This window comes from Nilaparvata lugens, chromosome 2, assembly GCF_014356525.2.
Source record: "Nilaparvata lugens isolate BPH chromosome 2, ASM1435652v1, whole genome shotgun sequence".
Lineage (NCBI taxonomy): Eukaryota > Metazoa > Arthropoda > Insecta > Hemiptera > Delphacidae > Nilaparvata > Nilaparvata lugens.
In genome coordinates, this window is record NC_052505.1 from 47,469,834 (window position 1) to 47,486,588 (window position 16,755).

At 35.4% G+C, this 16,755-nt stretch overlaps 1 protein-coding gene across 2 annotated transcripts; it reads right to left on the minus strand.

Annotated features, from left to right (window-relative positions):
• Window positions 1–895: 895 nt before the first annotated feature.
• Window positions 896–16,748, minus strand: LOC111051181 (T-complex protein 1 subunit epsilon). 2 transcript variants are annotated; one of them, XM_022337619.2, is made up of 2 exons: window positions 16,434–16,748; window positions 896–2,903 (listed from the first exon to the last, which is right to left on the minus strand). In XM_022337619.2, exon 2 carries the CDS (start codon window positions 2,835–2,837, stop codon window positions 1,203–1,205), a length of 1,635 nt encoding a protein of 544 aa, XP_022193311.1. In that variant the 5' UTR covers window positions 2,838–2,903; window positions 16,434–16,748; the 3' UTR covers window positions 896–1,202. The 2 variants fall into 2 exon arrangements, with proteins under 2 accessions (XP_022193311.1, XP_039277277.1); XM_039421343.1 differs by lacking the exon at window positions 16,434–16,748 and adding an exon at window positions 14,862–16,426.
• Between the last annotated feature and the right edge of the window lie 7 nt (window positions 16,749–16,755).

Sequence of the window (16,755 nt, forward strand, 5' to 3'; positions counted from 1 at the left end):
ACAAAACATTCATAATTTCAATTCATTCTTTTGAGGGTTTTCAAGCTACAACTCGTGCAATCTTATAGTGATGAAATTGAAAATCATTTGATCTTCCTACTGATCAAGCAAGAAAATAATATTGATTCAGGGTTGCCACCAACCGGGAAAACCTTGAATTCCTCATGATTCTACAAACCGGGAAAAATACCGTGAATTCCTCATGAATTTTTCCAATTACACATGAATCTTTCATAAATTTCAATCAATTTAGTAAAGAAGTGTACGTGCACAGTAACAATAAACTAGAAAAAAACACTTGATGGCTAGCAATAATATAATCGGCAATGTTTTTGAGCTAGCCTACCAAACCAGAAAAAACATCTAAAAACATCGGCTATGGATCTGTACATACATACACACACACACATATATATATATGGCTTCATTAGTAAAAGTATGACTTTGAATACATAATAAATGTTCAAAAGTATTGATAACTTTGACACTGTAGTCTATTTTTGTGAGGAGTGTTTCGTTTATCAACTACTCACTGAGTTTTGAAAATGGACCCTGTCCAAAAGCACTCCACACACATGAGTAGTTACTAATTCCTCACAAAAATAGACTGTAGTGTCAAAAATTATCAATATATTTGGAAAATTAAAACTCTATTCGCAATTCGTCATGGAAGATCAAAATGAAGATTTCTATAATAAATTCTTTACGAATGTATCTTGTTCATCAAATATCGCGGGTATTCTACCTGGAAAATTCGAAATTTTACTCTGGAAAACAGGGAATTACTCATGATTTTTTCATTTTAAAATGGGTGACCACCTTGTGATTTCATTTTGTGTTTATGCTAATAAATAGAAGAAATATGACTTGGTGGAAATCAATGATAATATTAGCATAATGTGTTATTAAAATTTATTTATGTGAATTAGTAAAGCTCTACTAACTTAAATTATTGATATTTCATTCAATTATAACGGATTAATAGAATGTAACATTTTGATGATTTTAAATTAAAAGTGAATAGCAACTTATAGGAAGTTAATAAAAACGTTGATTTTCAAGTAGATGCGTTTTCAAGTTCAAGACACATTGGTGCCTAACATAAGGGAGAAAATAGTTGGAATAACTGTGTAAAAACTAAACGAATTATTCAACTGAAAATGGAAAAAAATAAATGCCAATGAGTAAAAAATTTGGGTATTTTAGTACCCAGGATCATCATTGGGTGAACGGATATCATCAATTTTGAGAATCATCTTGACGAGTTGAGTGGCCAACATAATCTGCTGCTTCTTACTCTGCAGGGTTTCGATGACATTCTGCTCTTTCATGTTGTAAGTGCCTTTGAGCATACAGTCGATACCGAGGGAGGGGTCGTTGTGCTCAGTCTGCAGCGCCTTCACTTCGGTGAGGGTGTCGATCGACGACCAGCCAGAGTTCTCTGCCAGCGCCATCGGAATAGTCTCCAGAGCTTCAGAGAAGGCACGCAGTGCATACTGCTCCAAGGTTGGAATCTGTTCAGACTCTTTCATTGTGGCCAGAGCGCAGGATATCTCGGCTGCACCACCTCCGTATACAATCCTATTATCTAGCACCAAATTCCTAACAACGCACAAAGCATCGTGAATACTTCGTTTAGCCTCTTCGATGATCATCTTGTTTCCTCCTCTGATGAAGATCGTGACAGCCTTCGAGTTTTTGCATTCTTCAATTACCAACATCCTGTCCTTGGTTGTTCCAAAGCTAATCTCGCGAACAACGCCGGCATAGCCCAGCTTCTCCGGTTTCAGTTCTTCAAACCTAGGCACAATGCGGCCACCAGTAGCAATGGCGATTAGTTCAATTTCAGGACCGCCCACCCAACGCACGGCTGGCAATTCGTTTTGCAATAGAAGGTGGTTAGCCTCGTCATCAAAACCCCACTGGCAAATAGCTAGGTTCGCTCCAGCGTCCTTCACAAGCTTCACCATCTCAGTGAACTTCTCCGCTTCATACTGCCTCAGCTGCTTGTAGTCTTCAACAGATGTCACATCCAACTTATGCTTGGTCTTGGGTTTGGGCGGCTCGAATGGGCAGGTGAGGATTGCCATCTTGACATTTTTCAGCTCTTTAGGCATCTGGGGGTGAGAGAAGTCCTTATCGACAACAACTCCCTTAACAAGCATTGTGTCTTCCAATCGGCCTCCTACTTTACCTTCCACCTTGATCAGTTCAAAGTTGACATCCTTCTTCTCCAGGTCGGCTACAGCCATGACAGCGTTGACAGCGATCTCAGCCATTTGACGGTGACACTTGTTGATGATCTTGGAGCCGAGAGTGGTCATGGCGGTCTGGATGAGGGGCTCCAGGTTGTTGGGGTCGACAGGGAAACTATGCGCTATGGTGTCTAGGTGTTTGACGGCACAGCGAGCGGCCAGCTCGAAGCCATCAGCAATACGGATTGGGTGAATGCCTTTGTCGATGAGATGTTCGGCTTGGTCGAGGAGGGCACCAGCAAGCACCACCACACCCGTCGTGCCGTCGCCAATCTCGTCATCTTGCGACTGACTCAGCTGCACCATCAACTTAGCGATCTCGTGGTCGACGTCCATCATCTTGAGGATAGTTGCGCCATCGTTGGTGACGGTCACATCGCCGTCCGAGGATATCATCATTTTGTCCAGACCTTTGGGACCGAGAGAGGTCCTGAGGATAGTGGAGATCTGTCGAGCAGCCAGGATGTGCGACTTGATGGCTTCACTGCCCGTCAGCCGCTTCTGCTTGTCCTGGTCCTTGATGATGATGAACGGCCGGCCGTACTCATCGAACGCCAATGATCCTGGCAGAGCAGCAGTCATTGTAAAAAAGCCAAGTATCCGTCAGCAGTGTATGAATTCAACAGATTACTCTGTGCCACAGCTCATCTGAAAAAAAAACACCCATCAATCAACTAATATCGAAGAAAATTAATAGAATATTGCAGAATAACTGACAATATTATAGTTTCTATAAAACAATTTGAGACTCGATCTAGGAAATCACTATTAAAGGATGTTATCCTCCTAGATCACTTCAAACTTCATTTGAATTTTGTGAAAAATGACTATCAATATAGGTTTAAATAATCGCTCAGTAAATTATTTTACAATGAATTAGGACTATACAAGAACAAGAAAGATTTTTCAGATTTATATTGAGAAGATTTTTGAAAGCTGATATCAAGCTTCTGTTGTACTATACAAAGTTTCCTGCTTTTCATGATAATAGTTTGTACTATTTATAATGTGTATAAAATAAGATGAGACTATGCCCTCCATCCAAAAAACAACGTTGCCAAATCGTGTAAAATTACAAGATTCCTAATTTAACCATAGAATTGTTAGTAGAATAACATTGGCGATAGTTCAGTATTGTACAACAGGTATGAAGAATTCAAAAAAATACATGAAAACAGAAAATTTTCGACATGATAGAATTTTTTTGTTTCAAATGATAAAGATAAGCCAGAAAGTTTCTCAGAAGTACTTGAAAATATTTCGTCAATAGTCAAAAGTAGTCAAATAGTCAAAAGAGATACGATAAAGAGGAACTACTTCAGAAGCGAAAAATTAAAAGGAATTTAACCTGTGCTAATTTGGGTCTTCAATCAAATTCTCCGATTTATATCAATCAATCGCTGGCCCCAGGAAGAAGAACTCTATTCAACATGGCTAAGAAATTTCAAAAGGACTATGGTTGAAAATATCTGTGGATTGACCGATCCAGTAATATCAAGTTGCGGATGGAGGATAAATCGACTGTTCACACCATTGCGTGCGCGGATGATCTGAATTTATTTATTTATTATTATCATCCACCGACCACCTGTAAAAGGGGTATAAGGATATGTCAATTTGTCATTAATCAAACAGCTTCTTAAACCTCCATCTTGAGGTTTGTAAAAATCTTTATATTCCTCCACTGAGTAGGCACATATGAATAGAAGCTCTTTTTTCAATAAAAATCTGAAATCTTTACCTGACTTTTCTTTTATGTGAGATGACAATAAGTTGTACATCCGGATACCTGAACTCCTTACCCCTCGCTCATACATAGTACTTCGGTGTGCATCATCTCTCAAATTATTTCTGGTTGAATATTGGTGAAACGTTTCTCCTGTATTAAATTCATCTATGTGTTTCTTTAAAAAGCAGATTGTTTCCAGAATATATAGGCTAGGGAGTGGAAGAATTCCAAGTTTTTTGAAGTAGGGCCTACAACTAGTTCGGATTGACTCTCCTATCATCACCCTCAATGCCCACTTCTGTAGTCTAAACACCTCCACTACACTGCTAGAATTACCCCAAAAAATAATTCCATAGTTCAGAAGGGAGAAAAACAGGGCGAAATACACACTTTTAAGATCCATCGAATCCAGAGAAGCCTTTGGGTTTCTGAGAACGAAAATTGCTGAATTAAGTTTGGTTTTCAGGCATTCCAGATGTGGTTTCCATGAAAGATCAGAGTCAATCACCACTCCAAGAACTCTTATACTACTTACAGAATCTATATTATTGCCTTCAATTTCCAAGCTACCCCCTTTAGTAGTTCGAAAAGGTATTTCTTTTGTTTATTCTTTATTCAGAATTAACATATTAGCAGCTAACCATTTTTGTAATTTAAAAAGTGCTGCTTTGCTCTCCAGTTCGGCATTGGGCTGACTATTGCTTTTTAGTATAATACTAACATCGTCTGCATATAAAACACTCTTTGCTGGTTCAAGGTAAGAACGTAAGTCATTTATATAGAGAACAAAAAGAAGGGGACCGAGTACTGATCCCTGGGGGGGCCCGCTTCTCGTTTTCATCCAATTAGAATGATACTCATAGCAGTGAGAATCAATGAAAACCTGCTGGTACCTTTTGTCGAAATATGAAAAGAACCATCTAAGGACAGCGCCATCAAAACCATACAGTTGCAGCTTTTTCATCATGATCTCAACATTAACAAGGTCAATAGCTTTGGTGAGATCAGCTATCAAACCATATACTTTTAGTTTTTTATCAACAGAGGATAATATTTCATCTACAATTGAAAAGAGAGCATCGTTTATTGAAAAACCTGGCCAGAAACCAAATTGATCGGATGATGACAGTAAACCTATTCGATCTAATTACTCTCTCATTCTTCTAAGCACTGCGTACTCGAAAATTTTAAGAAATACAGGCGTGTTAGCAATAGGTCTGCGGTTTTCTGGAAGTTCTTTTTTGCATTTTTTATGTGTAGGAATTATTTTTGACAATTTTAGTTTCGAGGGTACATAGCCCACAGTCATAGAACTATTAAAAATGAAAGTTAGTGGCTCCAAGATGTTTTCTGCTGATTTTTTAACCAGGTAATTTGAAATATTAAAACAGTCGCAGGATTTTTTATTTTTCGAGGATTTAATTATCATTTTTAATTCTCCACAACTCATGGGATTGAAGATTGAAAACCTCTGTGTACTTCCATGATTCATATTGAATACTGAACGATAATCATTTATACTATTTTTTTCTAGGAGTTCATTTTGTATTTTTAGTGGTGCATCAATGAAATAATTGTTCAGTATGTCAGCAGCCTCTTTTCCAGGTTTTAAATTCCCCATTTTATTAACAATGCATGTATCTGAGATTGATCCCCGGTTTTTTGCAGATTCAGACCTAACCAAATTCCAGATAGCTCTAGCTTGATTTGATGATTTTTTTATGTAAGCAGTAGCAGCTATTTTTTTAGCTGCTTTCAAAACTTTTTTAAATATGCTTTTGTAAATTCTGTAATAAATTTCTATGCTGAAGTATCTTAACCCTGTATTCGTATGTATATAATATATGAGAGAGTCACTTAGAGATGGGGTTTTAATTAGACAACTCAGAGTTTTCATTCTATCACTTGATATTCTAATGTCAGGAGTAATCCAGGGAATATGATCATTCTTTCTTGCACTGCTTACTGAGTTCTCTGGAACTGAGCTATTACAATGGCTAATATAGGTACTCATAAAATTATCAAACATATCAACATTATTACAATCATATAGGCTACGGAATGCCAGGTCTCTCTAGCAAGTCCATCATTCAGAGCACTAATCTTTGGTAGATCAATAACACGAAACATTTTTCTTTTCCCAAATTTCGGCTTATCATATTTTTCAGAATTAGATTTTGGTTTCTCAACTCTGAACTTGACGCTAATTCCCTCATGATCCGTGAAGGAACAGGAAATTATTTCACTAGAACACAGAGTTGGAGTATAGCTGGATATAATATAATCAATTTCTGTGGCTGTTACTCTTGTAATACTTGTCGGGCCATCTTACAATTTATTCAATTTGAATGTTAATAATAGATTCTTAAATAGATTTTTATTTTTACCTTCTCCACAAAAATCGACATTGAAGTCACCGGAAAGGCAAACCAATTTCCCCCTCTCTCTCATGACTCTAGAAAGAACCAACCTGAGAAGCTCAATGAATACTTGAAAATCTGAATAAAATTATAAAGACTGTGGCGGCAAATAGGATCTAGGATGCGGCACAGGTATTGCAGACCGAACCCTTGCCAAAGTAGAAACGGCTATTTCGTTGAAATTTCAATTAGAGCAATGCTAACTTGGACTTGACTTTGACCTTCGTAAAAGTAGTTTTTTTATCCTTCATTATTTGAGTTCGTACTATGAAAGGTATTATATCATAATGACTGTTCATTGCGGTTTGATTATTGTTTTGTTTTTCCGGTCTTGTACTTTCTTATTATTATCATCATCTTGTAGTGAGGCTGTACAGTTCATTTATGGTTGTGCATTGAGAGGGTGATAGTGTAATGAAGCTTACAAATCGAAGGAAACAGTGTTTCATATAATTTTTCATCTATCTCAAGCGGGGTGTAGTTGTAGCATTCATAATAAATCTGATGGGTAGTATTTTTATTTCCTATTTATTATTTTTGTTTTTCTCGAATTTGTGGATTTAATTATCAAAGTTCTTAGAAGGGTTAGAATGAAGTACTTCTCCACTAGCACGGTTATTCTGATATTTTTATGTAATTTGTTTTTCTCAAACATTTACTTATTCAAAGCAGATATAATTTGATTCTCTCTTATTGCGTTTAAATATCTAATGTGGAACAATGAATAAGAATAAGAATATTTTTATTGCCGTTAAACAAACTTAATTGCAATAGGCTACGTCAAAATACAGTCCGTTTTTTAAAAATACTATGTATACATATAATTAAATATTCTTAATAATACAATAAATAATATAATACTACTATAATAATACCTATAATGAAATACAGTCTAATTCTTTAGAGATTATTATTTTTGAATTGTATTTGTGTCAGATACTAGGTATTCATTTATATTATAAAAAGGGTGGTTCTTTAACCATCTTTTTAAAACATGTTTAAAAGATTTTTCCGGCAGATTCCGCACCCATAGAGGAAGTTTATTGAACATCAGTCGTCTCTGATAAAGATGACTCTTGTGAGTTTTTGATAATCTAATTTGAGGAATAGCAAGATCTGATCGATTTCTAGTGTTATATGAGTGTCCAATACTGTCATACTTATAGAGATTATTTTTTACTTGCATTAAATTGTTATAGATGTATAATGTTGGCACTGTCATGATTTGAGATTTTACAAAACTGTCTCTACATGATTCTCTTGGCTGAAGATTGTCAATAATTCTTATTACTTTCTTTTGAAGAATGAGTACCTTTGTGGCAGTGCTACTATTTCCCCAGAGTATAACTCCATATGCTAACAAGGAGTGAAATAGACCAAAATAGGCTGTTAAAAGTACTCTGAACTTACACAGTATTTTCTCAAACGATATGTCACTCTAGACAGTTTTCTGCACAACATATTCACTTGCTCCCTCCATGTTAATTTACTATCAATATAAAGACCTAGAAGCTTAACAGCTTGATTTTCATTTTCATTATTCAATGAGAAATATATTAGTTCTGTCTTATCATCATTAATTACAAGTTTATTCGCTTCAAGCCAGGTTTTGGATACTTGTATACATTCTAATAGCTTTGTCTTAACATCTGACATATTCTTATGAGAGCACATTAATGTAGTATCGTCTGCATACAGTATAGGCAAGCCTAATGGGATCACACCACAGTGAATGTCATTAATAAATATTAGGAAGAGAAAGGGTCCAAGGATTGAACCTTGAGGAACGCCTGATTTCACATCCAAAATTTCCGATTTTCTATTATTAACAATTACAACTTGTTTCCTATTCAAATATGATTCAATCAGATCTAGTTCCTTTCCAACAATTCCATAAAACTGCAATTCGTTTTCAAGATACTATGAGAGATACAGTCAAATGCTTTTCGCAAGTCTAATAAGCCTACACCTGTAATCAATCTGTCTTCAAAAGACTCTAAGATCCTATTTATAATAGTCTCGACAGCCATTATTGTATTATGAGCAGGCCTGTAAGCATACTGATGACAATATAGAATATTATTACAATCAAAGTATGCATACATTTGATCAAACATAACAGATTCAATAATCTTACCAATAATGGGGACAATGGCTATAGGGCGGTAACTGTCGGGCTGTGTCTTATCGCCTATTTTATACACAGGACAAATCTTACTCAACTTGAGACAATTAGGAAAAGTAGCTTCAGAGCAATACAATACAATACAATAAATAATTTATAACTTGTAATTAATTAATATGTAAGTAGGTACAGTAATTATTTTTCAATTGAGTTTTGCTTTTGAGGGCTGCTCTTAGTCACTGTTTGTCATTATCAGTATTCTCTTTTGTTTGAATCAGTTGTATTATCACTTAATGGTTGAGAGGTTTCAGCTAGCCTATTTGGGTTTGTATGATTGGAGAGACATTATTCTGAAATTCTCAAATGGTGGAAAGTACACCTTAGTTTTCTAAGCATTCGTTTGCACCTTACATTAATTGAGGGGCAATTAAAAGCAATCAATTCATTCTATTATATTGATTTTTTTTCTGCTTGATGTACAGTTTACACTTCGAAATGAACTGGTGGAAACGTATTTTGTTCTCTTTTGGGGATTAGCTTGTTTATAGAATTTTTGTATGGGTAAATGATTATCGGTGCTGGGGGCGATCGACCTATCTTGAGAAGATATAGTGAGCAAGCTTAGTTTATTGATAAGATTCGAGAGAGGTTTGCTATCATTACAAGGATTGATGATTTTACTTATCAAAGCTGAAACAAGTGTCCGCTATTTTGTCATTAATGTGTTTCTTTTTCATATTATGCTTCACTATTTTCTTTTTTCATTGTTGTTATTTGTATACAGCCTATATTATGAACAATTGCTCGACCGGCTTGAAGCTGGATGGTAGTCTTTTTATTGTAATATTATTCTCTCCTTCTTTTCATCATCTTTTGTTTGTTTATAATTTGGAACTTTGAATGGAAATCAATAATGATTGTGCACCAGTTTTTATATCCTCAATTCCAGAGTATAATAATGTTTTTGACACTGATAATCTTACAGTTTTTCATATGAACATTTGTAGTACCCATTAAAAAGAATTTTGATGTATTTATTCTGTATTTGAATCAAATGAAGAAAAAGCCTGATGTTATTGTATAATCGGAGGCATGGATATAAGAACTGATTTCAATACGAAATTGTTTACTATTCCAGGTTACAAATCAAATTTCTCTTGTAATGACAACATATGTGGTGGACTTGTAGTTTTTTATAATGAAAGCCTCAAGTGTATTATGTTAGACAGCAATTTTATTGAGGGGGCGGACAGTATTTTTCTAAATTGTATCAACGGAAACTTTGTTTTTTCATTAATTGGAATTTATAGATGGCATACTGGAGGCAATATAAGGTCTTTTTTATTTTCTTTTTGTAGGTTCTTGAGCAATGTAAAGCAGGAGGTGGTCATTTGCGTGGGAGATTTAAATATAAATATAAATTCCGATGATGCTAATGTTGATAAATACTTTGAAATATTGGCACTGAATGGCTTAGATTCCTTAATCAATCTGGATACTAGAGTAAAAAATACTAGCTCATCATGTATAGATCACATACTATTTAGAGGTAGGCCCTTGTCTAATGTTTTAGCAGCTGTGGTTGATGCAGGATTGACTGACCACAGAGCGGTTTGTGCTGCAATTCCTTGTAAGAGGATCATCCATAATAAAAGAATCACCTATACCTCTAAGATAGATAATTATGTTATGCTGAATGGGTTACTTGAGATTGAAAATTGGAGCTCGGTAATCAGTTGTGTAGATGTGGATGCTGCACACTCAATATTTGAAAATATTTTGCAATCTCATATAGAATCTTCAAGTAAGATTAATGAAGCAGTGAGGAGGTCGGTAAACCATCGTTCCAGGGCGCTGAAACCTTGGATAACAGGTGGCCTAATTCATTGAAACAAGAAACAAACTTTTCGAAATAATGAAAAGGGACCGAAGTAATGTTCGAGCTGAACAAAATTTTAAAAGGTTTAGGGATAAGGTGCAAATTTGGATTAGGGAAGCAAAAGAGAGATACTATTCAACACTTTTCCACAATGCAAGAGGGAATAATAAAAAACAATGGGCAATTATTAATGAATTAGTAGGCAAGCAGAAAAATAAGAAATCGTGTGTAAGCTTTGTAAGAAATGGTGATCTTGTGACGGATGAAATGAAGGTATCAGAGGAGTTGAACAATTATTTTGTAAATGTTGGAAAACCGGATACAACCATTCCTCCACCCACCACAGAAGTCAAGAATGCATTCTTTAGGGCTTTTAAAATTAATCACAGTCTAAGATCACTCTTCTGGAGGCCTAGAAATCCAGATGAAGTGTTAACAGTTATACTTAGTACATGCAGTAATAAATCTCCTGGAGCAGACAAATTCCCACCATTCCTAATAAAGAAAGTAGCATCTAAAATTTGTGAAATACTGTCATACTTGTTCAATAGAAGTCTTCATGAAGGTATATTCCCATCCAAACTCAATGTAGCAAAAGAGATCCCTATTCCAAAGAAGGACAACACAATTGACTGTAACCGTCCCATTTCATTGTTGTCAATATTTACTAAAATATTCGAAAAACAAGTATAGGTTCGACTGGTATCTTTTCTCAACTCAAAAAATTGTTTGGTTCCCAATCAATATGGCTTCAGGGAGGGGCTGAGCACTGAATTGGCTTTGCGTAAGTTTCTTTTCGAGATCCACTCAAATATAAATACAGATTAAAAAGGTTAAACAGATTTCAAATGTCTCAGCACTATTCCTTGATATTCGCAAGGCTTTTGATACTATTGATCACAGTATTTTACTGAAAAAATTAGAATTGGCAGGTATAAGGGGTATAACCTTGAATTGGTTTCAGTCTTATCTTTCAGGGCGGAGTCAGTTTGTATGTGTCAATGATGCCTCAAGCTCAGTAAGATCTATTTGTACTGATGTCCCTCAAGGCTCTGTCTTGGGGCCCATTTTATTCTTAATATTCATAAATGATTTGTATTATGGACCCTTCAAAGGAGCTATAACGGCTTTTGCAGATGACACCGTTCTCAATTATGGTGCAGACAAGGTGAGAAATCTGCATGCCAGTATGCAATCAGACCTCAACTTATGATAAAACAATCTACATTAACTTTTCGCTCTCTGATCCATTTTACCTTGAAACCCCGCTGAAATACCACAATATTAACTGATCAAATCAAGCTAATTGCGTTTGCTGTGAAATATTACAGTCCAAAAGAGTGAAATATTTGGGTGTGTTGATGGAGAGTGATCTTGAGGATGGAGCATATTCGGACATTAAAGAATAGTTTAAGATTGCTTCTTCACAGGTTTTATCATATAAAAAATTATGCCCCAATTCTTTACTCAAAAACATATATTTCTCTTTAGCTCACTCCAGAATTTCTTATGGTATAACATGTTGGGGTTGCACCTACATCACCCACTTGAAACCTCTAATCACTCTACAGCGATCCTTGCTTCGATTCTTCCAAGAACCTCCTGCTATGCATGCTGACATGTTTAGCGGTCTAAACATCTTAAGTATCCTATCTTTATTTATTTACAGGGTTCTGTTACAATTTTTTTGGGCCAGTGGCAATCAAGGCAATGAAATAGATTTTGCTAGGCAAGGGCCATTGACTCGTGCAGCTGAACAAATAAGGATTCCAAGGCCTAACTCAACATTTTTTCCCAAATCGTCTCTTTTTTGGAAGGTAAATTCTTAAACAGGCTGCCAAGGGAAATATCACTTACAGGATCATCACATCTGTTTAAACGTAGATTAAAAATTTATCTAATTGCTATGCCCGAACAAGATGTCGAGAGCATGTACAACATTATTGTGTAGTATATCAATTGTGTTTTTTCTTTGTTTTAGGTTTCTCATAATATAGTGTGATAGACTTCACTTTCATGGCTTTTGTACCGTCGCTGTAACTTAAGATCATTTTTCAAGTACTTCCTTCATTTAAGAGAGGAAATCTTTCTGATGTTCCAACATTCAAAATTCGTTCTTGTTGAATTCTATATATATATATATATATATATAAGTATCATGTGAAATTGTTTATAATATATATATATATATATATATATATATATATATATATATTCATGATTATTTTATAATATGTTATGTATTCGAAACTTCCATATGCGGTCATGCTCGAAAGAGCTTGCATATGTGCAATGTTACTTTTTGTAATATTGTAATAAATAGTAATATTGAATAGTGGAAGAATATATTTTGGACTCTCAGGAGTTTTGAAGTACAAATTATTACCATGAAACTTTAAAAGCAGGAAACTTGATATAGTACAATATAAGTTTGATATCAGCATTCAAGAATCTTCACAATAAAAATCTGAAAAATCTTTTTCCTACAGATACCCTGAAAAGTGACCATTTGTGCACTGATTGCAGGCTGCAAAGAATCACTTTTCCGCACTAGTGCGCAAAGTGAGTACTTTGCGTACTCCAGATTTGCAGCATGACAACGCAAAATAGTTAGTAGGTTATATGGAGCACCAGTGCAGCAAAATCAAAATTAAGTTGGTAACAGTGACTGCTGTGGCTGCTATAGTGAGCAGAGGTGCAACGAAGCACAACGCGCTAATTATTAAGTAGATATTATAACCAAGGACAACGACAGCACAGTGCCACCACAGCACACACCACACAGCTGCCCCCCGCCATTCAAACACTACTACATTATTCAGGCAATTTTACCCATAATTACCCACTTTTCATATTCAATGGTAACTGTAGGAAAAATTTAATGTGAAATACGTGCGCAAAGTTCGTTTGCTGCACTCAAGAAACCATTCCGCCCTCGCCTACGGCTCGGGCGTAAACGTTTCTTTCGATGCAGCAAACTGTCACTTTGCGCACTAGTTGCACAAATAACTAATTCTTGTGTTCTTGTCTAGACCTGATTAATCTAAAATAATTTATTGAGAGATAATTAAAATCTATAGTGATACAGTCATTTTTAGAAAATTCAAATTAAGTGTGAAACTGATCTGATATTTCGATCTTGTAATAAATAAGATGAATATGCAATTGAGAATATATGCTAAGTCAGTAGAGAAGAAAATAGTACAATACTGCATCAATTCTTTTCTCATGACATTTTGCAGAATATTGGCAGGTATTTCTTCTATTTTGTTTTTTCATGGCTAGTATAGTTCTATATGGACCGTTCACTAGAACTCTTGGTTTAAAGTAACACCATAGAATGAGAGTTGCAAGTTGTCGAATTTTGCGAAGGGGGCCAACGGAGTTATCCCTGTTTCGGGTAATGACGCCGCCTGGAAGCATTAATACGTTCAATGCAACTCTTGTAGTTTTGCATTGTTGTTTATGGAGCAATAAGCCACAGTACATGATTAAGAACTATCACATCCCCAAAACAATGAGTATTATTGATTTCTTTGAATAATAGTTAATCCCCAAAACAATGAGTATTACTAACTTCTTGGAATAATAGTTTATGTGCTAAAAATGTCATGGAAAACTTGAAAATTGCATAAGATTCCAAGGGAGGGCTTTTAGCGGATATTAGTTGAAAAAAAGGTTTTCACTTAATGTAGGCTGCAGTTAAATTACTACCTTTCAACCTCATGAGCAGGAACATCGAATAAAAAATAATAAAGATTATAGACACTTATTGAAACCTTTCTGTTTCACTGAATGATCCTATATAATAGGCGCTGATGCGCTCCCAGTGGAAGTATTTCAAGTATCACGTAATATCTTATTCTAAATTAGGCTATTTATGAAATATTCAATTCAGAATCATGAATGTTGACTAATTATTAAGACAAATTACAGGCAATGATAATTGAATAGCGATGAGAATATTATTATCTGTATGACTTGATTGTCTCTGAGGGCTCGTTTCCAAGCTCGGGATTTGGCTAAGTACTGGACTTTAACTGGAGTCAGAAAATTGGCTTTCCAAAACGGGGCGTAGTTGTCATAGTCACGTTTGAATTGAAACTTCGAAAAACACAAAATAAAATAGTGTTTCCAATAAAAAGTTTCCAATTATAGAAATGAGAAAATAGAAACTGCGACTACGCCCCGTTTTGGAAAGGCAATTTTCTGACTCCAGCTGTTTAAAGTCTAGATCTTAGCTAAATCCCGAGCTTGGAAACCGGCCCTAAAACACGGGTATTAGACCACGTTTGATTGGTGAATATTTCAACCGTCGATAGGCTTCATCGTCGTCGACTGTTCTATTTCAGCCGAAACCACTACAAAATGGAAAAATGCTGAAATATGATTTGAAAGTAGTAGAACTAGAAGAGTAAACTATCTTGATATTTCTTAATACGACTTGACTTACATTTTAGTAACTACATTTCTCAATTAAGATCAAATGAATATCCATTACATTTGTCCCAGTATGTCCAGTGAAAATTAAATCTTCGCCATTGTTCAATTGTTTGAAGAACGAGTATGCGTCATTATTTTCTATGAAATCAATAGCATTGAGGTTGAAAGTGTGAATATTTTCCAACTGCCCAGAATAGGCCAGCGCCCCAGCAGCATCGGTAGGCCCATCAATTCCATCTGTGCCTCCACTAAGAAACCCAACTTTGAACGAACTTGAGAACTTGTTTTTTAGCAGGTTGGAAAACTCTAATGCCAACTGCTGATTACGGCCTCCTCTTCCGTTTCCCTTCACCTTGACTGTGGGTTCACCGCCCAATAACAAGCAAAGTTTTGTTTTATTTGATATAAAAATAGCATGAGTCAGCTCTTTTAAAGATAATTCATCAATTCTCAGAGCTTCTGATATAGAGCTTAGACTTGTAATAAACGAGGATTCATCAATTTCTTTGTCCATAGCCTTACTTATAAAAATTATAAGATTAATATACATATTACATACATCAGAAACGAGTCCTTCAACAGAGCTTGAAAGAATAAGACTACAGTAACCATGCTTGGTGGCTTCAATAGATGCATGATGTAAAGCTATTTTATTACTTCCGATGATCAAGTTATTTGCTTCTGTATTACAATATATATTTGACATTGGTTCACATAAAACATTCTGAACAGATCTAGGCAAGTGATTGAACAAAGAATATTTTTCTATTATGCCTAAGGCTTCATCACTGCTATCTCTATTTATCACGGTTGGACCACTTGCAATAAATTCAAGAGGATCACCAACAATGTCTGAAAGAATAAAAGACAAAACTGTGGCTGGGTATGCTAAGTCAAGCAATTTGCCACCTTTAAGCTGCGATAGTCTTTTACGAACACAATTCAATTCTTTGATATCAGCACCAGAACACTGTAATAATTTGATAACTTTGACTTTCTCATCCATTGTCACTGGAGGCACAGGACTGGTCAGTAATGCCGATCCACCACCCGAAATCAAAACTATCAAAAGATCGCCAGAGCAAAGAGAAGAAGACAATGTCTTTATGTGATTAGAAGCCAATTCAGAATGTTCATCGGGAGTATTATATTTTGCACCCTCAAATATCTCAATAACTGAGTTACCTTTAAATGTCAATGACTTAAACAACTCTTTTTGCCCAATTGGAATACTTAGGATGCCCCTTTTCACATGATTACCTAGAATCTCTTCTACTTGATGAGCCATACCGAGTACTGCTTTGCCAAATCCAACTACATAGCAATTTTTATCCACTTTAAAATTTTTGATGCGAGTCATGAGATATCCATTCTCTAATTGCAGTTCTTTTTTCATCAAAGATGTTGGATTTACCGATTCGACAGCATGGTTGTAAACTAACCTCAAGATACTTTTTACTTCAATAGAACTACACATACTGCGTCTCAGGGAAGCCCTGATAGTTGAACTAACACAAGAGTATAGAAATTTGATGTACAGCATAACAATACAAAATGAGCACTACTAAAGATAAATACTTACAGATAATAAAAATTTCGGCAGTGCAGTTCCTCGAATATCAGTCGCAGTAGGATGGAAGAAGAACGGCCATTTTACACAACACAACTACCAACAGGGAACAGCAAAAAATACTTGGAGCAGCTGTAACTTCTTTGTTGTTTAATAACTTTTAAACCCAATGTATAGTCTAAAACTCTTATTGACTATAATTATTCGGATAAAATGTTTGGAAATAGATTCAATTTGATAAGAATTTTACATATTCAACAATCTAAAGTTACCACGCCTTTTTCATGGTCATGTGACAAAGCTCTGACAAAATTTTAGATTCTAATGGCACTGG

Coding starts and splice junctions, on each gene's coding strand:
- LOC111051181 (XM_022337619.2), bottom strand. CDS start 2,837: ATGACTGCTGCTCTGCCAGGATCATTGGCGTTCGATGAGTACGGCCGG.